Raw genomic sequence first — 22,611 nt, forward strand, 5'->3', positions numbered from 1 at the left:
TCTGGCAGTAGTTTTTGGCATTGATGTCACATGCGCCAATATATGTTCTGAAATGCTGAAGAAGTGATTTTTTTTTACATTTTCTGTCCCCTTTAAAGTCATCTGTCAGAGGCTGACGAGGAGGAAGAAAGTTAGTCTAATTTTTTAGGCACAAGACAGAATTTCTAGGCTATTTGTAGATTTAATTTTCTTAATAAGATTTAGGCAAATGGAGTAAGCACCTTACAGCCGCAGCTGCATTAATCAGCAATTCGATGAGGGGATAATAAATTAAAGGGTTGATGCAGATGTATTGATGGAGCAAAGTTAGGTGGTTAGACTCCAATGCTGCAGAATTAAAATCCTGGAGTTTAGATGCTGATGATAGGCTTAAAAGCAGCAGACTTCTGATGTGACTCCATCTTGGGAAACTGAAGAAAGGTGGTGTTGAGGAGGAGGTGGGATGCAATTTACAGGAGAATGGCAGCAGAAGTGAGATTTAAAAAGAAATGACAATGGACTGATTGGTTGGGTGAGCAAGGAAGCAGATAGATCATTGGACCAGAGCAGTGATGTCATAACTTATGTATAAAGCTGATAAAGTTTAGGAAAAGACCATGAAACATCTCCCTTACTGAACTTTCTCCAAAGTTTCAAGAAAGATGCAGAAGGTGGTTTTAGTAATCAGAACTAGCTGTTTTTGTTTGTTTTTTATTTTTTCCAACGGAAACGTAAATTCAATATTTCAGCCATATTGAATAAAATTCCCTGACTTGGTTTTTGGCAGGTTTTCTGGTAATAAGGGAATTTTGTAATGATATTGTGCTCACATAAAGGTCTGAGACACAGGGAAATATATTATGAAAGGCTAAAAAATGGATGTAGTATCTGTATAGACCGTTCTCAGCTTTTGTCAATGATCATGTGACTTGCACATTGGCGATATTTATGGGTGGCAAAAAGATAAAACAGGCACACTGCTACCCGGCAAGCTGCTACAGCTAGCTTTTTGTATATATAAAAAAAAAAAAAAAAAAATGGAGAAACCCGTTGTCCCCAGCCTATGTCCCGTCCATTTTCGACAGAAAAGGGGATGATCTGGAAAATTTGAAAGCAAGCAAAAAAGAGAAAAGTACAAATTACATTAAAGTTTTTAAAAATGGTCTTGTTCATTCAACAAGAAATACAAAAATGTTCATATGTAACCGGTTGTTTGTGGTCTCAATAAAAGAAAAGTGTCTTAAAATAGCAATATTTTTCCTCCTAAATATATCACCGGGAGATTTACATCAAATCAAATTAGATCAAAATCTGCTGGTTTCTTACTCAGCTTTGACATAAAGAGGAAATACTGTGTTTGGGGCACTTTCCACAGTTAAATGTCTGCTACCCATCAGTTGGATCACGAACAGGAGCACTTTTTTTTAAAGTGCTGAACTGGTTTGAAAGTGTGAAGTCCGCTAGTGCCGTCCCTGATGAGAATAGTCACTATAGCGGACGCAGGGTCCAGCTTTTTGCCACCCAACATGGCGGCGTAAACGAACAGTGTGATGTCACTGAGAATAGTCCATAGTCCATCAAATAAGCAAGCCATGTCTTTTCATTTTTAATTATCTACACACTGATTACTTCGATACTACTTTGCTCATTTACATGTATTTCAGAGGATCAGTGTGTTCTTTTTGATGACCATCCTCAGTACTGAGGGTCTTCTTCTTATTACAGCCATCTATTATTTGTGCTTTACTGTGTGTGCTTGTCTGTCTCTCTGTTGTGGAATATTCCACTCCAGCCTCGACCTGCTTATGCGTTAATAGTGCTTGGCTGTAGAAACAAATCAAAGCAGCAGCCAGTGTGACTCACACCAGGCAATAGCAGCATAATGTGAAACACTCATCTAAATACATTCTGTTATAATGGTAAACTGCAGCTTCCTGAGATATAAACTAGCTCATCTAGATTACAAAGACAAGTGTGTGACTCACTAAATGGAATTTTTTTAGTTAAAAGGCAAATATAACAATTGTAGTAAGTTTGCATACATTGTTATATGAAAACTTTTCAGTAATTTGGTAAAAATCCAGGGAGAAATATCTGCATATGATCAATCAAAGTGAGAGTTAAAACAAAGGAAACATGGCAAAGTCCACATCTGTTATCATCACATCTATTCTGGCAAAGTCCTGTTTGTTATTTCTCACCCATCTGGCCTTTTTCTTCTCCTTGCAGCTGTTTGCATGGTCATGATCTGAGTAAAATGCGTTTCCATTCAGTCCCTGCTAATATCCATCATTGACTTCCTGTTACTTCTCCCCCCCTGTAATTCTCAGACCTGATCCAGGCCACCCAGGAAACCAGTGACAACGTCCCCCAGATGGCTGACACACTGATGGAGAGAGCCGGCAATGCTAGCTGGGTGGTGGTTTTTAAGGCTCTGATCACCACGCACCACCTAATGGTGCATGGCAATGAGGTGAGACTATTGCATGTAATTATACTGGTTTAATTTTTAAAATCCTTGTTCATTTGGTCATAATGAGTCTGAACAGGTGGGGATTACCTATCAGGGTTCTGATATTTCTGTTTCAAAAGGCATATTATGCCATAGCCCAGGCATCACAAATTTATGATATTAATCTTAAAATGGTCAATGGTTTCTATAATATTTAATTCACAATGTGAATTTTGAATAATCAGTCTCTGCACAGGTTAATATATTCAAATATATTGTTTCTAATATGTAGGACTGATGAAAAAGTCTTTACCGCCTTCAAATGACACATGAATCCACTGAAAGCATACATGACCCATTTTTTGAAGAATTTAAACGTAGCATGAATAATTGGATCTGTGAGAAGCTGAGAAGCCTGAAAAGTCTCAGAGCTCCAAACCCAGATGGAAACTGATCCATGAGCAACTATAACCTGATCCGTCAGATCATGCGAGCACACACATTGAACGTTTTGTGTGCACTAGGTGCCAAAATGTGACGTTAAAGGTGAAAATTTGCAGTTAAAGAATCATAGTTGCTGTATTTCTGATATGTGAATGTATAAAATAATTTTACACATGTTCAAATTTCTTGGTATATTTGTTTTCTATGTTTTTTTTTTGTAGGTTGCAGAAATGCCACATAAAAATACAGATACAACATAATACGAAAAGGGGAAAATCAGCAGAAAGAATAACTGTGGATGATGGAGGAATGACCATCACTTTCGCGCCTACCTTTTTCTTCTGATTACATGGAATTGGAGGATTTCTAATCCCAGCATGCCCTTACAGAAAGCAGAAGAGATTTACTGATAGGACAATAACAGCATTAACCTTTCTAGTCATCACAGTAGGCGTGAGGGAGAAAGGGCATGTGTGCTTGTTTTTCCATGAATCACAATGGGATACTTAAGCCCTTGCACACACATAAACAAGCTTGGTTTATGTGTAAATTATTATGTGATGACTTGATTATGTCATGTTTTCCATGTTTGTGATATAATCTCCCCGATAGGGATTTAAATGCTTCAGGAGACAGCAAACCATCAGATTTAATAACAGTAGAGTGAAAGCACCCAGTTCATGTTCACTGCAACTTTTTCTTTGCTCTGCTCTATATGTAAAATTTTATATTCACATACTTTCCCTAAATATGAAGGAAACAGCATTGCTCAGTCATTGCTGAATTCCTATAGAGCCGTCATGTATTGGTTTATTTTTGCACCATATTTTTCTCTCATTTGCTCTGAGGCTTTCTTTTTCAAGCATACACCATGAAACCTAGCTGTAGGACAGTGTTTCTGTCCTTAAGTTATAAGATCTTAGTCTAAAAAAACACTTGGTTTATTTAAATCCAAAGACCCACCTGTTCTCTGCAGCATTTTAACAGCTTTTATTTAGAAGTCCAAATCTACATCTGTTTTTTTTAATCTTGAATTTTTATATTTGACTTTGTTTTAATACTGTTTTAAATGACGTTCTTTCTTTTTACTTTTTCTTTTGTTTTTAATGTTAAATTATGCTTCTTGTATTTTGTAAAGCACTTTGAATCAACCTATTATTGAATTGAGCTACACAAATAAACTTGCCTAAAAACCAAATTGAAAGTAAAGCTTACATGTGTTTGTTTAAAAGAGCAAATATGTAAAATATTTATATGGTATTTGTCTTCTCCTGCAGCGATTCCTACAGTTCCTGGCATCTAGAAACACCTTGTTCAATCTCAGCAACTTTCTGGACAAAACTGGCTCCCATGGTGAGTGGTGATATATTCTATCCATCAATACTATAAATAGTACAAGACTGTGTGTATACAGTCTTGTGTGTGTATATATATGTATATATATAAACAATTCTAGTTCTATATCACAGCAAAAATGAAGTCCTAAAATGGGACTTAACACCTGTTGCACAATTTTCTTACTGACCACCCCCATTTCCAGCTGTCTTGGCCTTTGCTCCCCCTCAGTTGCACCCATCTACATGGAAATTAACACATTTCTCATGGTGTTAAACGCTAGGTTCAAAGCCTCCTGTCACAGATATTTTTCTTCATGGATGACTGCAACATTTAAAAAGCTTAAATGCACATTTGTAATACAATGCTAATTTGATCGGTTTCAATCAGTTTAATCAGTGCAAAGAGACCCATGACAGCAAGTGATTCCTCAGTAGAAAAATTTTTTTAAAAATTGTTATCAAAGTAATCTTTTTAGTAATGTAATGCCATATTCTTATTTTCTTTTTACTTTGAATTAGTTTAGTTAATTCTACAGTATCTGTGAAGTGTTACTGCTTAACCTCTGGTCAATAAGGCTAACGCTGAATCTAAGCTAAGCTAACCGACTGCTGCTGAGATTATAACGGACAACACAGTTAATTTAAATACTGAAAACTCTCCATTTTTTATTAAATATGAAAGAACAAGTGATTACCATAGTTTACCAGTGGAAACATGAAAAATAGAAAAATTGGTTTTGTTGAAATGATCAGTTTACAAAGTTAGCATAGTGTAGCCATGTTTTTCTTTTTTTTTTAACTGAATAAATTCATCCTTAATTTTTCTGTTGTTTATCTCTTTGCGTCTTTGGATAGCTTTGGACAAATGTAATTTTTACTCTAAAAATCAACTATTTTTCCTTCTTTACAATATTTACGATAATCAATATCTCTTAGCTTTATATCTAGGACACTACAAGCTAGTGGCAGAGAGACAGGAGACAATATTGGAGTTATTAAGATACTTATGAAGTCTGTGTCAAGGTGATGTCAGAACTGTACATGACTGTGTGCGTGTCCTCCTCAGGCTATGACATGTCCACATTTATCAGACGCTACAGCCGCTATCTCAATGAGAAAGCCTTTGCTTACAGACAGATGTCTTTCGACTTTGTCCGAGTCAAGAAAGGGTAAGTTTCTCATTTCTCATTAGCTCATCTTTCTGCATGATTATTTCAGCATCGATATTGATTTTCCATGTTTTAACAAGTTTTGTTAGCTTAACAGGGGAGCCCTCTTGCTGACTTGACCCTAAATCTATCAGAATAACTTACATCCCACAGGGGTCATGTTCATACGTAGGATGGGCAGACGTTAAGCAAAGTGCATGGCTTTATACTGAGAGAAGAATTGAACAGGGAGATTTATTGCTCATGCTCACACAGTACAAAGCACTGTCAGCTGGCAGACACAAGGCCACTCTGACTACATAAATACAGACTATAAAACAAAGATAGAGCAGAGATGAGACACAGTGATGGATAGTTTGTACTTGTTTCTCTCCAACTGTATTTTCTCATGTCTTCTATTTCCTGTTGCATCTCAGAGCTGAGGGAGTGATGAGGACCATGCCAGTAGAGAAGCTGTTGAAAGGAATGAACACCCTGCAGGGCCAGATTGATGCTCTGCTGGATTTTGATGTGAGTAACATTAATGCGTAACAACCTCACATTCCAAGGCTACTGAATGTGTTGAAGGATACACCAAGAAAAGAAAAAACTGTCACAGGGCTTATAAAAATTTTAGCAGTAGAAACATCTGTAAAGCCATGGGATGTCATGGCAAATTACAGCCCCATAGAACTATGGAGCTGAAATCAATGTGTGGTATACATTAACTGGACACTTTATTAGGTACACCATGCTATTGCCAACTTTGACCCATTTTTCCTTCAGTACTACTTTAATTCTTGGTTTAATAGATTCAGCAAAGTGTTGGAAACATTCCTCAGAGATTTTGCTCCATATTGACATGACAGCATCACACAGTTGCTGCAGGTTTGTTGGCTGCATCCATGATGAGAATCTGGAGATCTGGTGACTGTGAAGGCCATTGGAGTACAATGAACTCATTTTCATGCTCAGGAAACCAGTTGGAGATGATGTGAGCTTTGTGACATTGTGCATTATCCTGCTGGAAGTAGCCAACAGAAGATGATACACTGTGGGGTTAAAGATGATATTGGTCAGTAATAATACTAGGCTGTGGCATTTAAATGTTCACTTGGCACTAAAGGACCCAAAGTGTGGAAATAAATAACTAGCCTAGCCCCACTCGCCTGAATCACTAACACAAGTCTTTTATTGTCCAGTGTTGATGAATCTGCATGAACTGTAGACTCTGTTTCCTGTTCTTAGCTGACAGGAGTGACATGTGGTGCCTTCTTCTGCTGCTATAGCCCATCTGCTTCAAGGGTGAAAATGTGTGCATTCAGAGATGCTGTTCTGCATACCTTGAAATCAAATCTAATCAAACTTTACTTATAAACTGCTTTTCATGCTGCAACACAAAGTGCTTTACATGATAAAAAAGAGCAATTCATGCATATTAAAAAATAAAACAAGCCTTCTCATGCATCAACATAGATTACATAACAATTAATAAAAAAAAGACTTGGTAAACCTTGGTTTAAGCCAATGATTATTTGATTTCCTGTTGCCTTTCTGTCATCTCCAACCAGTCTGCCCATTCTTCTCATCAACAAAAAAATTTTGGTCCAGAAAACTGCTGCTCAATGTATATTTTCTCCTTTCAGACCATTCTCTGTAAACCCTAGAGATGAAACTCAGACCAGCAGTGGGCCAAAGTGCTGTAAAAAATTGCCATGACCTGTTCAAAATCACTTTCACTCACTTTTTCTTTACCATTCTGAGGCTCAGCTTTAACTTCAGCATATCTTGACGATGTGCTGCCATGTGATTGGCTGATTAGTTATGTGTGTTAACAAGCAATTTAACAGATGTAGCCAACAAAGTGACCAGTAAATCAAAACTGGCTTTGCTGCATTATAAATAAAGATTGTCTGATTATCTAGATTTTTTTAAAATAACATTTTTAATACATTCTTTTTGAGTTGCAGGATTTTTGGGAACACCACCATTTCAAATTTATTAAACAATTACTTATTAAATTGACCGTAAGGCTAAAAGTTTTGGATCATAAATTTGATCTGACATCACTATGCAGGGAAAACTGTGGATAGACCAATTGAGTTGTGTATGTAACTAATTTATTAGTTAGTTTTACATTTGACATAAGCGAATCAAGACCAATATTACAGAATATATATATCTATATATATACATATATATATATATATATATATACTGTATATATCATCACCTTAACAGTTTATCTTGTGGGTTTAACATATTGTGCTTTATGAAGAAGAAATTGATGTAAGGTGAAGATAATTACATAATTTTATTACTAATGTTTATTAATTTTAGACTGTGAGGCTGTAAGCAAACTAGTCATGTTGCTATTTTCTGTACCACAGAACACCATCGACTATTGAAATGATTTCATTAAACTTTATATTTTTGTGTCTTCAGGTGCATCCACAAGAGCTGAACAATGGAGTGATAAATGCCTGCTTTCTCGTCCTCTTCAAAGATCTAATCAAGTTATATGCCTGCTACAATGACGGCATTATCAACCTTCTAGGTAGAAAAAATTAAATTTGCCCTCAGTGGACTGATGATGTTGTTACTCTTGGTTGACAACAGAATCAGAGGGCGTTTGCAATAACTTAATATTTTATCACATCTTTTGTCCAGAAAAATTTTTCCAAATGAAAAGAAGCCAGTGCAAAGACGGGCTCGAGATCTACAAAAGATTCCTAACACGGATGACTCGGGTTTCCGAATTCTTTAAAATTGCTGAGGTAAAATTCAGAGTATTCACTGATTAATTAATTACTTCCACACTACTTTTTAATGTGTCATCTTTGTTTTCCGCAGCAAGTGGGAATAGACAAAAACGACATACCTGAACTTACTCAGGTGAGACTGACTAAAGCTTTTTCTGACCCCCAATCATTTTCAGTAAATGATTATTTATCAGATGTGTTTTCTTTTTTCTTTTGTTTTTACATACTAACAGAGCATGTGAGTTGTGTTGTAATGATCTTGCATGTCGTATGAAGGTCTATCTATTTTCTTTTTTCCCCTTCCTGTTGTTTCCTTTGTGGTTTTATTCTTCTTGATAACAATGAGGCCCTCAAAAACAGCCTCACCCAACCCACAAGCAGTGGTTCTTTGGTTACTGATGGCCCCTTTGCCTCACTTCTCTTTCACTTTCAGAGATGCAGATTGATCATTCAGGCTGAGAGTGTGAGTAGCGAGTAGTGCACAGAGCTAGCTTTTGGGAGCAGCTATAGGGAAGGTCTACATTTTTTAAGTGCTCTGAATTGACACACACACTGCACAGTGTGCACACACCTCGCAAGCAGATGCAGACACTCAGATGAAGCAGGATGATGTGATTGGAAGAGATGACTGGATGATACGCGATGCAATGCTGCTGGCCCGATGGCTGCCAAGAATCTATGCAAAGTTTGCTGCAGAGTTTCCATGACAGCCTGCATCACAAGATTATATTTTGCTCTATTATCATAATTGACATGTGGGCCACTGACAAATACAAGTGTATCCCAGAATGGGAGGCCTGGATTTTGCATGTTGGATTTGATTCAGTTGCAGACTTTTGAGTTGTGATCTGCGGTGGAATCTCTACAGTTAAGGTTATCCTAGTTAACATTGCATTTGCATCAAAAGCATGCTGATAAATGCAAGCTTTTCAGCTCGCTGTAGCACTAGAGACAAAAATCAGATGCACACAATGGCAAATACTACAACACTATAACAGAAAACTTTCATTGTACAGTATTTAAAGATGTTTTTTTTTTTTTTTTTTAGATTTTTAGGCCCTCTTACACGTTTGGTAATTGATCTTGTGTAGGAAAAGATTCCTATTTTTTTGGAAATCCACTCTTTTTCTTCTTTGCCAAGAATTAGCTGCAAATTAGACCCTGTCCTCAAATCTACGCTTTTAAGCTAGATTGCTTGCTTAGATTTCCAAAGGTAAGCATAAAATATTCCCTAACATCATAAAGTTAGACTTTAATTGTGTCTCTTATTTTAGGGTATGTAGCTGTGAGGTGACTGTTAGCTTTTGTTAGCCTTAAAAAAGACTTGATGTTTTTCATCAAATAATAAAGAATAAAGAAAGAAATTATTATTTTCCTAAGGCCAGAATTACTGGCTTTAGGAAAGGGATAATGTGGAAACTAATTTTTTTTTAAATGGTGCCACCCAAAAGAGATGTCAGATCTATTGGAAATTTATCTTTAAAGAAAGCCATCAGTACATTATATTGTTGCACTTTTATAGTGGTAGTAGTAGTAGTAGTAGTAGTAGTACAGTAGTAGTAGAAGTAGTAGAAGGTAGATGCTCTGATTTGATTTATTAACATCACAGAAGGTATGGGGAATGGTATGAGTCACTAAAGAGAGAAGGTTCAGCAGCTTTCATGCCCTCAGATTAGAAATATTTTTGTCTAAGCACTGCAGTAATGGAGCTGCTGTATCTGTGCTCTGCCTGCAGAGCAACTCTCTTTGTACTCGGTGGAGAGGACAGACACTTCAAAATCCCAGGATAATAAACGGTCTATCAGTCCCTCTAAGGGCCAAGACAAACTATTAGGTGCCTGGCTGCCTTGTTGGTCTTTAGTTTTAGGATAATTGGGAGCTTTAAACTGATAGGCCCAGGAAGTAGTGCTGGGAATTAATGATAGTGGATTAGTGACTTTTTTTGTTGGTTGAATTAGCTTTGACCTCTATGAGGAAGCCTGCTGGATATTGAACTATTCTTTGAACTGCATGTTTGGAGGTGATTGTGTCCCATCTAGCCTGGTGAAGCATGCAGCTTTGCATACCAGCTGACTTGAATGATGGTTTTGTTCTGTTTGCATGATGGTTTAACTTATATTTGTTTTCCTTTTCTCTAATCCTCTTTGTTTTATGACAAATGCACCTTCATACTTGATGAAAATATCAAAATGTCAAAATGTTATGGCTATATGAAAAAGAAATACACCCTTTTCAATGCAAAGATATACAGAATCGTCTGGTTTTTACAAGGTCTTAAAATAAACCAAATAAGAGCTCAGATGGACATGTCACATATTACACCACATAAAATCATAATGGAGAAACTGTGTGCAAAAAAAACTTAGAATTAAGATGTCAAGGAACAGCAAACATGTTTACCCAAAGATCAGACCATGTAAAGCTAAGAGCAATATCAAAAACCCAAGAGCTACATTTCAGACTACAGTTTATGAGAGAAAAGACTGAGTAAGGATGGATATTTTGAAAGCGTTGCAGGAAAAATCCTCTTCTCTCTAAAAAGAACAAAGATGTTCTCAGTCACCTTTAGAGAGACGCATTTAACATAAAATAAACACCTTATATCAGTTTTTAAGCACAGTGGTGTAAGGATGATAATTCAAGCTTATTCTGCTGTCACAGGACCTGGACACCTTGCATATACTGAGTGGACCATGAACTTCTGTTTATACCAAAGTATTTTAGAGTCAAATGTGAGACTCTCTGTCACCTAAAGCTTGGCTGAAATTGTTCATATGTCCCAAACACAGCAGCAAGTCTACAAGTGAATGACTGAAAAGAATCAGGATGCTGTAAAGATCCAGAGTCCAGATCTCAACCTGACTGGAGTCAGTCTGACTGGGTGGACTGTTCGTGAAAAGAGAAACTAAAAAGGATGTACAGAAAAAGCTAAAGATTGTTCTACAAGCCTTTGAATCATGGAGTGTGCTTAGGTTTTAACAAACTGATTCTTCATGTTAATGTGGTTCTCAAACTGGGGGTTAGCCTGTGCGATAATTTCAGGAGGTCACTACAGAATTGTAAAAAATGTATAGCGTACATCTATCAAATACTCCTCCCTGAGCCGCCACCGTACTGTGGTGGAGGAGTTTGCGTGTCCTGATGGTCCTAGTGGCTATGTTGTACTCTACTCTGAGCCCCTCCCGAATCACCGAGCTTCTGACCCTATCTCTAAGGGAGAGCCCGGTCACCCTGTGGAGAAAACTAATTTCGGCTGCTTGTTTTCACGATCTTGTTCTTTTGGTCACTACCCACAGCTCGTGATCATAGGTGAGGGTAGGAACATAGATCGACCGGTAAATCGAGAGCCTTGCCTTTTGGCTCAGCTCTCTCTTCACCATGACAGACCGATGCAGAGTCTGCAGCACTGCAGATGCCGCACTGATCCGCCTGTTGATCTCCCACTCCATCCTTCCCTCACTCGTGAACAAGACCCCGAGATATGTGAAATCCTCCACTTGGGGCAGGACCTCATTGCCGACCTGGAGAAGGTACTCCACCCTTTTCTGGAGTTTAGCGAACTACTACAGCTTGACGGCATCCCTCACTGCTGGTGTCCACCAACGAGTTCAGGGGCTACTACCACGACAGGCACCAAAGACCTTACGGCCACAGCTGCGGCTGGCTGCCTCAACAATAGAGGCACGGAACACAGCCCACTTGGACTCAATGTCCCCCGTCTCACCCGGGACATGGTTGAAGCTCTGCCGGAGATGGGAGTTGAAACTCTTTCTGACAGGGGACTCTACCAGACATTCCCAGCAGACCCTCACAACATGCTTGGGCCTGCCAGGCCTGACTGGCATCCTCCCCCACCATCTGAGCCAACTCACCACCAGGTGGTGATCAGTTGACAGCTCCATCCCTCTCTTCACCCGAGTGTCCAAGACATGTAGCTGCAAGTCCGATGATAAGACTACAAAGTCGATCATCGAACTGCGGCCTAGAGTTTCCTGGTTTCGTCCACCGGGGCAAACCCCAATGCACAGGTGCCAAGTCGGGTGGCAATGAGCATGCCCACACCTGCTCGGCGCCTCTCACCGGGAGCAACTCCAGAATAGAAGAGGGTCCAGCCCCTCTCAAGGACAGTGTTTCCAGAGCCCAAGCCGAGTGACGAGGTGAGCTCAACTTTATCTAGCCGGAACCACTTAACCTCGCGCACCAGCTCAGGCTCCTTCCCCGCCAGAGAGGTGACATTCCACGTCCCTAGAGCTAGCTTCTGCAGCCGAGGATCAGACCGCCAGGGTCCCCATCTCCGACAGCTGCCCAGCTCACACTGCACCCAACCTCTATGGCCCCTGCTGCAGGTGGTGAGCCTATGGGAGGGGGGGCCCATGTCACCATTTCGGGCTGAGCCCGACCGAGTCCCATGGGCAAAGGCCCGGCCACCAAGCGCTCGCCTCCGTGCCCCACCTCCAGGCCTGGCTCCATAGGGGGGGCCCCGGTGACCCACGTCCAGGCAAGGGAAACCTGGGTCCATGATTTGTCTTCATCATAGGGGTGATTTTGAGCCGCGCTTTGTCTGGTCCCTCCCCTAGACACCTGTTTGCCATGGGTGACCCTACCAGGGGCATAAAGCCCCCAACAACATAGCCACTAGGATCGTCAGGACACGCAAACTCCTCATCCACAGTAAGGTGGAGGCTCAGGGAGGAGACACATGCCATATTAAAAATCTAAATAAGAATATTCTTTATTGTCATTGCACAGAATGTTACAACAGGATTGGTTCAGAATTCTCTCCCTCGTAGTGAAATAAGTTAGTAAATGAATAAAACATCATACTAAAATGTTTCTAAAAACAGTGTCTCTCTCACCCATCATTCCCGTATTGCACTTATTGTTTATTTATTGTTGTAGTACCTTTTTATTTAGGAAGCTGATAGCCCAAGGGTAAAAAGTGTTTATGAGTCTATGCGTTGTCTCAGAACCATGTACCATCTGCCAGAGGGCAGCAGGTTAAAGAGGCTATGACCGGGATGTGATGGATCCCGGAGGATTTGCTTTGCCTTGTTTAGCCCCTGAGTGTCAGCAATGTCTTTCAGGGAGAACAAGGGGCTGCCAATGATTTTCCGTACTGCTTTTATGATTCCCTGCAGAGCTTTCCTGTCCTTTCCAGTGCAGCCAGCATACCACACTGTAATGCAGTAGGTTAGCACACGCTCCACTGTGGAACGGTAGAAAGTTCTCAGCAGGTGACACTTCCTGAGCATTCTCAGAAAGTGGTCTCTGCTGAGCTTTGCTGATCACTGCTGCTGTGTTGGTGTGCCATGTCAGGTCGTCAGCCACATGAACACCCAAAAACTTTAAAGAGGGGAACCTCTCCACGCAGTTTGACATTATCTCTGCAAAGAAGCTGATTATGAGCATGTAGGTGTCACAGTGGTCAACCACCAGATAATACTTTATCCTCCTCATTTATGAAGATTCTGACAGTTTTCCAGCCTTATATTTAATTAGTAAAAATTAATCGCTGAGTCATCACACAGGGGTGGGAGGTGAACACCAATGTATGTTATCTTGGGGGTCGTGACTCAAAAAGTTGAGAACCACTGAGTTAAATAATAACATGATGTAATGTGTTCTTTATCTAAAGCTATTTAAACCTAATTTTAAGACCTGATAAGGTCCAGATGATTTTTCTTAATGTCCTGATATCTAAAACCTCAGATTACACAGGAGTTTTGATAGTCTAGGGCACCAAAAAAAGGTATTTAAGGACCTTGCCATTGTAACAAAATGGGTAAATGTGGTAGCGACTTCTAAAAATAAATGTAAGATGCTGAATACCACCTCTTTTACTAACGGCCTATTTAAGAGGTAGTCAGTGAATCATACACTGGCCTCGATTGATAGCAGCATCTGTCTATTTTCCTGTAGGCCCCAGAAAGTCTTCTGGAGTCCCTGGAGACTCACCTCAACACTCTGGAGGGGAAGAAGCCGTAAGTAGATCTATATATCAGATCAATAGATCTCTCTTTTTTTTTAACCTTTTTGCTTTTTTTTTTTTTTTTTTTTTAAAGTGGCCCTTGTTTAATTTAATTTAATTTAATTTAATTTAATTTAATTTAATTTAATTTAATTTTATTTTATTTTATTTTATTTTATAAGGGATCATTTACAATTTCAAACACAAATGTTTCCATTTGATGCATTGTACCAGAGTTAGTTTAGGCTAATTTAATCTGCAGTCCCTGGACAGATGCAGAGATCACTCTTCTCTACCACTTCTCTAAACTTCTTCTTTAACTTCCCACTTCCTTTTATCTTTACACAACTCAGAGAAGACAAGTAAGTATTCTCCATCAATAAGAATATCACATGTACTGTAAATTTTATTTGACCATCATTTGATTTGATAATTAAATGAATTATCAAATGATTAATTATCTTCATTCAGTCCATCATTCAGTGATTCTATAGAAAAAACGTCTAAACAAAAAGTCTTTATTACTATGTGGCATAATTTTTTTTAAAGATGACTTTCTATTCAATTATTTTCACACTGAATGACCAAAATATTTTTACTCATTGACAAATTTAGCATTTTATCTCATATCATTACTAACAAATACATCTATGTTTTCATCGACTTTTTTATCAGCCCCAATGTTCTCAAAGCTTTAGCTGCATGATAATAACAACACACAGGTCTCACTTTCTGTGTTGTGAAAGAAAAGCTTTGTTGAAGTGGAATTGGGGGTGAACGTGCTGTTACTCAGCAGTCCACCGTGTTTTAAAATGTGGCTTGTCCGGTAATATTGTCATATTTAAGCCATCTCTCGGTGTACCATCTCACTAACAGCCAATATGTAGCTCTGTCTCATGTGCTACCTTTGTTTGTTGCAGGTCACCCACTAAGGTAAGCCATGTTTCATGATAATGATAATGTTGTGTTAATAATAGTGATCTTTATGTGGCACTAGTAAGAGTTAAAGTATAATAATCTTGAAATCTTAGAACAAGGTAGTACAATAAATTGCTTTATCTCTTACACTGCCTTGTATCCAGAGGTAGTAATAAATTTAAAAACCTGTTGACTCACATCAGCTTACATAACTGTGTTGGTCACCATTTGATGGTTGTTTTCTTTCTTTGTAGCAGGATGCAACAGCCAACAACAGCACTCCAGCCGCCTCAGCTCCGACCAAGCCTGCACCTCCCGCTGCAGCCGGTGGGCCACCAGCTCGCCCGGGGCCGCCTGCCAGACCCACTCCGCCCTCCATCACTCCAACCGCACCAGCCCCCACTACCACCGTTACCAGCAAGTAAGAGTCAAGCAATAATATCACAAGCGTTTGAAGTGAGCTGCATCGTTGCTGTAGAAGACATCCTCTCCTTGTCTGCCTTGGTGTTTAGCGCGCTTGACGACGGGTTCCTGTTGGATCTCGACCCCATGTCGGCTTCTTCTGCAGGGGGCGCTGCAGCGACCTCCACTACAACTGGATGGGGAGGTGAGACTTCATTGCTGATATTCTACCCCAAATAAATGCTTTTAGGGCTTTTTTTTCTGAGTTCATACAGAGGTGAAAGAGAGCAAATATTGCAGCTTTTGTCATTGACTGCAGCTTCTGACAGGTTTAAAGGAAGCATTTTAATGTATCCTAAAAATAAACTTAATATTTACATCCGTAGCGCCGTGGTAAACTCTTACAGACATGTCAGACTTAGTATTTGAGCCTCAGAAGACTCATAGACTAGGCTGCTCTGCCAAATCACAAAATGTAAAGTTTAAAGAAAATGGTGTTCGTTCTGCATAAGATTGTTTTTCTTATAAATATCCTTACATAAGTTGATCCCTCATCTCTTTATTCATTGCATTTAACCTCTTTGGTTTGTGTATTTTGTTGTAGATCTCTTGGCTGAGGGTGAGTATGCTATGGAAACACACTGTTAAAGACTTAAAACAAGAAATGTCTTAAATTTCACTTTCCTGAAAGTCTCTTTTATCTTGAGGTATCCTTGTGGTTACATAAATGAGCTCCCAGCTTCTTCTCATTAATCTCTCACCACTAAATCAGAATCTTTGAACTTTTTTCTGTCTGACACCGCTGTATCCCTCCTATTTCCTGTTTCTCTCTTCCTGTCTGTTTGCTGGGGGTTGGGACTCGGTCGTGGGATAATGGGGTATATCTCAATAGCAACCCCAGCCCCTACCGATGGAGACTCTGAAGCTCTCCTGGCAGGTGAAAAGTCTGCTGATGCCACTCCAGCCGCCACCGCCGCCGCTGCCGTTGCTCCTGCAGCTTCCACGCCCACAGCTGCTGCAGCTAAGCCAGTCCCCACCTCGCTACCCGTCTCTGCTCCTGCCACCACCTCAGCCACAGACATCGACCTTTTCGGAGGTCAGTGTGGGCGGAGGATAGGGTGGAGCTCAAGATACGCAGCATAGAGATTTGCCTGCTATTTGCTACAATTCTCATAATCATTTAGTTATTTATTTACAGGTTTTCTTTTGTAAAAAAATTAACATTTATGGATCCATGGCATTGACAGTCATGCCTAAATCTTTATATCACAACTACAGTGATATTTGTAAGAAATGCAACATCATAACCCCACATAAAGTCAACAGGATTTGTTCCATCAGCTTCACATTCCTGCACTTTGAAGCAACTTGAAAACTTATTAGAAAAAGAAAAACCCCTAGAAACTATATTAATGAACACTGTGGGAGTTTTTAGTCACTGAGCTAAAGATTTTACTACTAATAGTTTCTAAAACTGATAGTTGCTCACCAGCACATAAAGCAGTTTTGCAGATGTTTCAACTCTCATGCTTCTAATTATCTTAATAAGGATTGTTTAAACCCATTTATCACGTTGTAGCCATATGACCGTCCATGTTGCACACAGACAGGTGATAAACCAGAGGAAAAACCGCATGAAATGCCTAGTGTTGGGCCACCAAGTACCACCTGATCAGCGTCACCACGCCTCTGTTGGTGTATGAAGGGTTTCTCAGAATTTATTCCCTGATATATAGTTAAAGAAATAATAATTGAAAACGCTATTTTACACTTATGTTTACACCCTTTTCTTCTTCTTAAAACCTCAGTGACTCCTCATTAGCCTATTAATGGTTAGGATTTCTTATATAATGAGTAAACATAATCATAGGATAAATGAATAATTTTGTGTTGATTCACTCTTAAAGGACATATAAACCGAAAGTTAAAATATGTTTTAGTTACAATTTTTTTTAAGTTGTTACATTTAAATTTTGGGAAGTCATATGCTTTGTGTTGTTTCTACATCCCGCTTTGTTAAGGCCACACACTAATGTACTAACATTATGTGTGGACATGCACTTTATTCATTGAGTACAAGGAAACAGTTATCATTTGGCCTACATCCCAAGAACTACAGTTCATGGTTTCACTCCAGGCTCACAAACACTGATGTGCTTTGTGCATTGTATTGATGTGAATAATGATGGATGTTTACCTCAGATACCCAACTGAAATGTATTGTGTTTCCTGTTATGATGCATATTTTTGTGACTTTTTCATCAGCATTAATAATTTTCTCCCTAAAGACTTACTGTTTCATAAACATGTCAAGATGATAAATAGCTAATTTCCTTCAATATATATAAACAATTCTAACTTTTCAATGACCATTGAAAAGAGTTAAATTTCTTTGTCAAAGAGAGTTTTGCCCTCCTCCCCTCCCCTCTCTTTCCTCCCCTTGTCACAGAGTACAAGTAACTTGTGACAACCAGCCTCATTTCACAAGCCTGCACAGTTAGTGCACTCATGAATGCAGCATTATGCAGCCCCCCCACCTACCAAAAAAATCATCATGTGACTGATGATACAATTATGATCAATGACTTTGATTAACTGGGCTGCATATTTCTTGTATTCTCTGCTTTTTTCCTGATGCTGACCTCTCATTTTTGTTTTCTGTCCGTTCCATCTGTTGACTCATGTTCTGTTGTATACATCCATACGTGTCGGTCTGTTGGCCCGGGTGTTATGTTTTGCGTTTGCGTTCCGGCTGTTGTGGTCTGCAATACCCTAGATGCGTTTGCACCTTCCCCAGGAGACGGTCCTGCTGCCGTGGCTGCGGGCCCTGCTGCTGATGCATTTGCTGGATCTGGTGGGTGACAAAACAGCTTTTTGTGAGAGAGCATGTCTTAAGGCGTGTGGATGTGTGAATGTCTGTGGGAATGTGAGAGTTGTTGATTTTACTATATCAAGGCTATTTCTGTTTCCATAGAGACAGTAGAACAAACATGCGCCCCTGGGGCCTACTGTCTCACCCCAAATCCTGCTAATGCCCCAGTCATGGACCCTCTCCTCCTTCATCTTGACTACTATTCTCCTCCCTTTTTCTCACCAATGATTACTACTGTCAGATGAACAGTTCAGCTATAACCTATATTAATGTACACAATGAAAACTTACCCATTTTGATATCACTAACTCTGCTAATACTGGATTACACTAATCATTGCAAAGCCTTTTTTCTTGTTTTCTTTTGTTGAAGTTACTCTCTTTGGCTTATAGTTTACACTGAAGGACTCTAATAATAAATTGTATTTGTGGGCACCTTTCTTGACACTCAAGGTCACCTTACAGGATAAAACACAAGAATACTGTTCATGCATTTTGCTCCTTCAAATAATCAAAAATTTACTTTACTGTACATTTTCAGGATGCTAAGTTACACATGGCATAACCATTATCAGTAAGAGAGACAGTTGCATATTAAAATTCATTTAACTTTGCATTAACTTTATGCTGCACCCAGCCTGTGCCTCCTAAAATCAGCAGTGCCAAAAGAAAATTCAAATCTCTTCACAATGATGAGCTCATTCAGTGATGATAATTTTGGAGCCTAAATTATCCATGTGTCCGCTAAAGCATATCACCAGTGCCTCAGTTTACCTCTAACACCGAAGACAGAAATAATCATCACATACCATGAAGTGCATATGCATGTCTGAGTACGTTGGTTAGGGGTTAGAAAGGGTAGGAAGATGATTAATTCACTTTGTGCATGCAAAACATACATCGGACAGTGTGACAGACCATTTTTTTGTTAAAAGGCTAACACAGATGATGAACTTATTAATATTATAGGCTAGATAAAATATTGGCAAAATATTCCCGACAAGAGTAAAAGCATGTTAGCTTTTAGCCTAAAGTACTGGTATGCCAAAGCACAGTTTTAAAGTTTTGTTTTATATGAAGAGTACATTTTATTTTATTAGCAGGTATCTTATATGTTCAAAGCAACTTCTGAAAGATAAATACATAGGAAATAATGAGAAAGGGCAGCAGTGGCTAAATTATCTTAGTAGCTAGTTAGCCTCTGCTAACAGCAAGCAATCTATGCTAGCTGTTAGCCTCTGCTAACAGCAAGCAATCAATGCTAGCAAATGCTAGAATAACATATTTAATGTGATCAAGTAGCTACGTTAAAAGTATCTGAAACATTTGAATTATGAAATTGTTTTTCAGGTAAATAAAAGTTACCTTTAGACCAAGGCTGCCTGTGTTTCTGCATTTTGGTTACTGTATTTTTTAAAGCTAATCTTAAAACTACTTCTACACTATTTTGACCTTGTTCAGTAGCAGCAGTGGCAGTAATACAAAAAATTAGCAATGGCCTTCTCAGCTCCAAAAGCTCCATACCTAAAGTTACTGTCCTTATAGAGTTACCTCCATAAAAGGACGTAACAGAATGAAAATGTAGGTCCTGGTCCAGGCTTTGGAAGGTCACTGGGAACTGGGAGAAAGTTACAACAATTTTATTGGTCCAGTTTAAGCCAGTTTGTTTAATCATTAACTCCACTATATTATGCAAGGACTTTATACCAAATGAAAATAGCTGTGTTTTTGTAAGCATGCGCCTGAAAATAACACGCAAAGTATATCAGTATCTTGAGATGACAAGAATTATTTTCTTGAGATAACATATTTTATCTCATTTTGAGATAATGGTTTAATTATTTTCATAAACAAAAAGGTGTTTCTTGATACTTTAGGTAACATTTGTCAGGAAGCAAGAAGACTAGCACACTGAACTTATTGATTAAATCCTGACTTGTTAATCCTGACAATTACAAAAAAGAAGTAGGTATAGTAACCACTCATGTGGAAGCTCACCTTGATCATCTCCTGAAAAACAAAACAAAAACAAACAAAACAAAGCTCATGAATGCTTGTGGTACATCATTATGTTGAGAAATGGTAGATTTCTCAAGGTAGTGAGAAATTATCAGGTAGTCATGTTGAAAACGAGCATCATGATCTATAGATCACAGAATAATTAACCTGTGCTCCTGAGATAAATTATTGCAGGAATGGCCACTCTTGGCTTCGGTAATTATATTAAATTGTATTTTGATAAGTCCTGTTTGATGCCAGAAGTCTTCACAGAGCCAGTAATAATTAGGGACACATGGAAGTTGGGCAGTGAGCAATTACTCTACATTATGGTGGTAAGGAGTTGCTCTCTATTGACAGTTGCAGCTAGTTGGGTTCAGCATTGAAATTAATGAACTACTGTTTGCTTGGTTTTGCTTTCTTTGAACTTAACCCTGTCTTGGAGCTACAAGACAAAATGCTATACATGGTGTTTGTTGTTTTAACAAACCCTCAATCCCTCCTTCCCTTCTTCTCTAATCATGACCCCCCCTAACCCCTCAACACCACATCCTGCTGCTCTTCCCAAAGACCCCTTCGCTACAACTGAGGGGAGTGCAGACATTGCTCCAGAGCTGGACCTGTTCGCAATGAAGCCCTCCGACACAGGGGCTGCTACTGCCATCACTCCTCCCACCTCTAGTGAGGCGCCGACCATCATCGCTCCCACTGCTGCCCCCACCCCTTCTTCCACCACTACTACCACAACAGCCACCGACACCACCACCACAGAGTCTGCAGCTGCCCCGACTCTAGATATCTTTGGTGGTAAAGTCCTCTCGCTCTCATTTCGCCTTTCACTGCATTGCTTTGCATTATGACAATGACAATGAAGATGAAGAACGGTTTGATAGATATGTGCTGTTCTTGCCCCTGATGATGATGATAGTGATGATTCTAATAACTTAACCAACCCCTACATTTCAGATTTGTTTTTTTTTTATTTATTTTTCTTTTCCATGACTCTTGCCCTTTAGATAGACTTAATCAAGCACTTTGACCACCTCTGTAATAGTCAAATAGTTTGTACAGAAACAAAAATGTCATTTCAGCTAGTTTTATTTGGGAACTAAAACATGTAAATTTGATCTCAAGGGGCATAAATTATACAGTTATCTCTTATGTACAGAGGTAGCACAACTTGCTTTGATTATTGACCAAGAACTAACTGTTTGCCAAACTTGAAGGGAAGAAACCTGTTTCTTCTCCTGCTTGTTACCAGTGATTTAGACACTTTAACAGAGAATGCTTTGTTATAGCTTATGCACTTAAGTTAAAAGGGAATATTGCTCAATTTCTAAATTTCTACACACATAACGTTTCTCTCAGTACTTTAATTTTTGCCCTCTGTGGCCCACAAGACATGCAAATAACTCCATATTGCTCATATATGTGAATGTGACAAAGGCTTTATTTTAAAGAAAACCAGAATAGAGTTCCTGAACTCTAAAGGTAATATAACTGGTGAAATATTTTGTCATATTGGCTGCATGGTTCTACAATCTTGTGAAGTGCAGCAGGAGCTTCTCACCATTCCTCTATTGATATAACTTTTATTTCTGTATTTTTAACTAACATGATTCACATGGTCAGATTTACACTCACCAGCCACTTTATTAGGTGCTTTCTAGTATTTGGTTGTTAGTACAAGCAGTTCAAGCTAATACAAGGTGTTGGAAACATTCCTCAGTGTTTTTTCTCCATATTAAAATGATAGCATAACAGTTTCTGCAGATTTGTCAGCTCCACATCCATGATGAGAATCTCCCATTCCACCACATCCCAAAGCTGCTCTGTTGGATTGAGATCTGGTGACTGTAATCCATGTTTTTATGCTGTCCCCACCAAATTCTGACCCTACCATCTGAATGTGGAGCTAAAATGGATACCCATCAGACCAGGCAATGTTCTTACATCTTCTGTTATCCACTTTAGGTAAGTCTGTGTGAATTGTAGCATCAGGGGTGGCACCTGGTGCGGTCTTCTGCTGATGTTGGACATAAATGGTATTCTACATATCTTGGTTTAGAACCAGTGGTTGGTTGAGTTTCTGTTTCCATTTCCAACCATTGTTCATTCTTCTTTGACCTCAACAAGACCTTTTGGTCCAGATAACTGTGGCTCACTGGATAATGTCTCTTTTTCAGACCATTCACTGTAAACCATAGAGATGGTAGTGTGTGAAAATCCCAGTAAATCAGCAGTTTTTGGAATAGTCAGAGCAGTCTGTCTGGTATCAACACCCATGCCACGTTCAAAGTCACTTAAACCCCCTCTCTTCTTCAGTTTTATC

The 22,611-nt window shown here is 39.1% G+C and overlaps 2 protein-coding genes across 2 annotated transcripts in view; both read left to right on the forward strand.

Annotated features, from left to right (window-relative positions):
- Positions 1-14,107, forward strand: part of LOC121641094 (clathrin coat assembly protein AP180-like) — a 40,473-nt gene extending 26,366 nt beyond the window's left edge. The window contains exons 3-10 of the mRNA XM_041987017.1: positions 2,310-2,452; positions 4,153-4,228; positions 5,279-5,381; positions 5,798-5,891; positions 7,806-7,917; positions 8,031-8,137; positions 8,214-8,255; positions 14,042-14,107. Of these exons, the coding sequence (XP_041842951.1) occupies positions 2,310-2,452; positions 4,153-4,228; positions 5,279-5,381; positions 5,798-5,891; positions 7,806-7,917; positions 8,031-8,137; positions 8,214-8,255; positions 14,042-14,107 (743 nt within the window). The remainder of the gene's footprint in view (positions 1-2,309; positions 2,453-4,152; positions 4,229-5,278; positions 5,382-5,797; positions 5,892-7,805; positions 7,918-8,030; positions 8,138-8,213; positions 8,256-14,041) is intronic.
- Positions 14,048-21,013, forward strand: LOC121641095 (ABI gene family member 3-like). Its single transcript, XM_041987018.1, has 9 exons — positions 14,048-14,103; positions 14,444-14,452; positions 15,011-15,023; positions 15,263-15,429; positions 15,521-15,615; positions 16,015-16,029; positions 16,306-16,506; positions 18,187-18,264; positions 20,850-21,013. The coding sequence occupies exons 4-9, from the start codon at positions 15,267-15,269 to the stop codon at positions 20,910-20,912; spliced, it is 615 nt and encodes a 204-aa protein (XP_041842952.1). The 5' UTR covers positions 14,048-14,103; positions 14,444-14,452; positions 15,011-15,023; positions 15,263-15,266; the 3' UTR covers positions 20,913-21,013.
- The last annotated feature ends 1,598 nt before the right edge of the window (positions 21,014-22,611 follow it).

The sequence above is a fragment of the Melanotaenia boesemani genome, chromosome 6 (genome assembly GCF_017639745.1).
Source record: "Melanotaenia boesemani isolate fMelBoe1 chromosome 6, fMelBoe1.pri, whole genome shotgun sequence".
In the NCBI taxonomy this organism is placed as follows: domain Eukaryota; kingdom Metazoa; phylum Chordata; class Actinopteri; order Atheriniformes; family Melanotaeniidae; genus Melanotaenia; species Melanotaenia boesemani.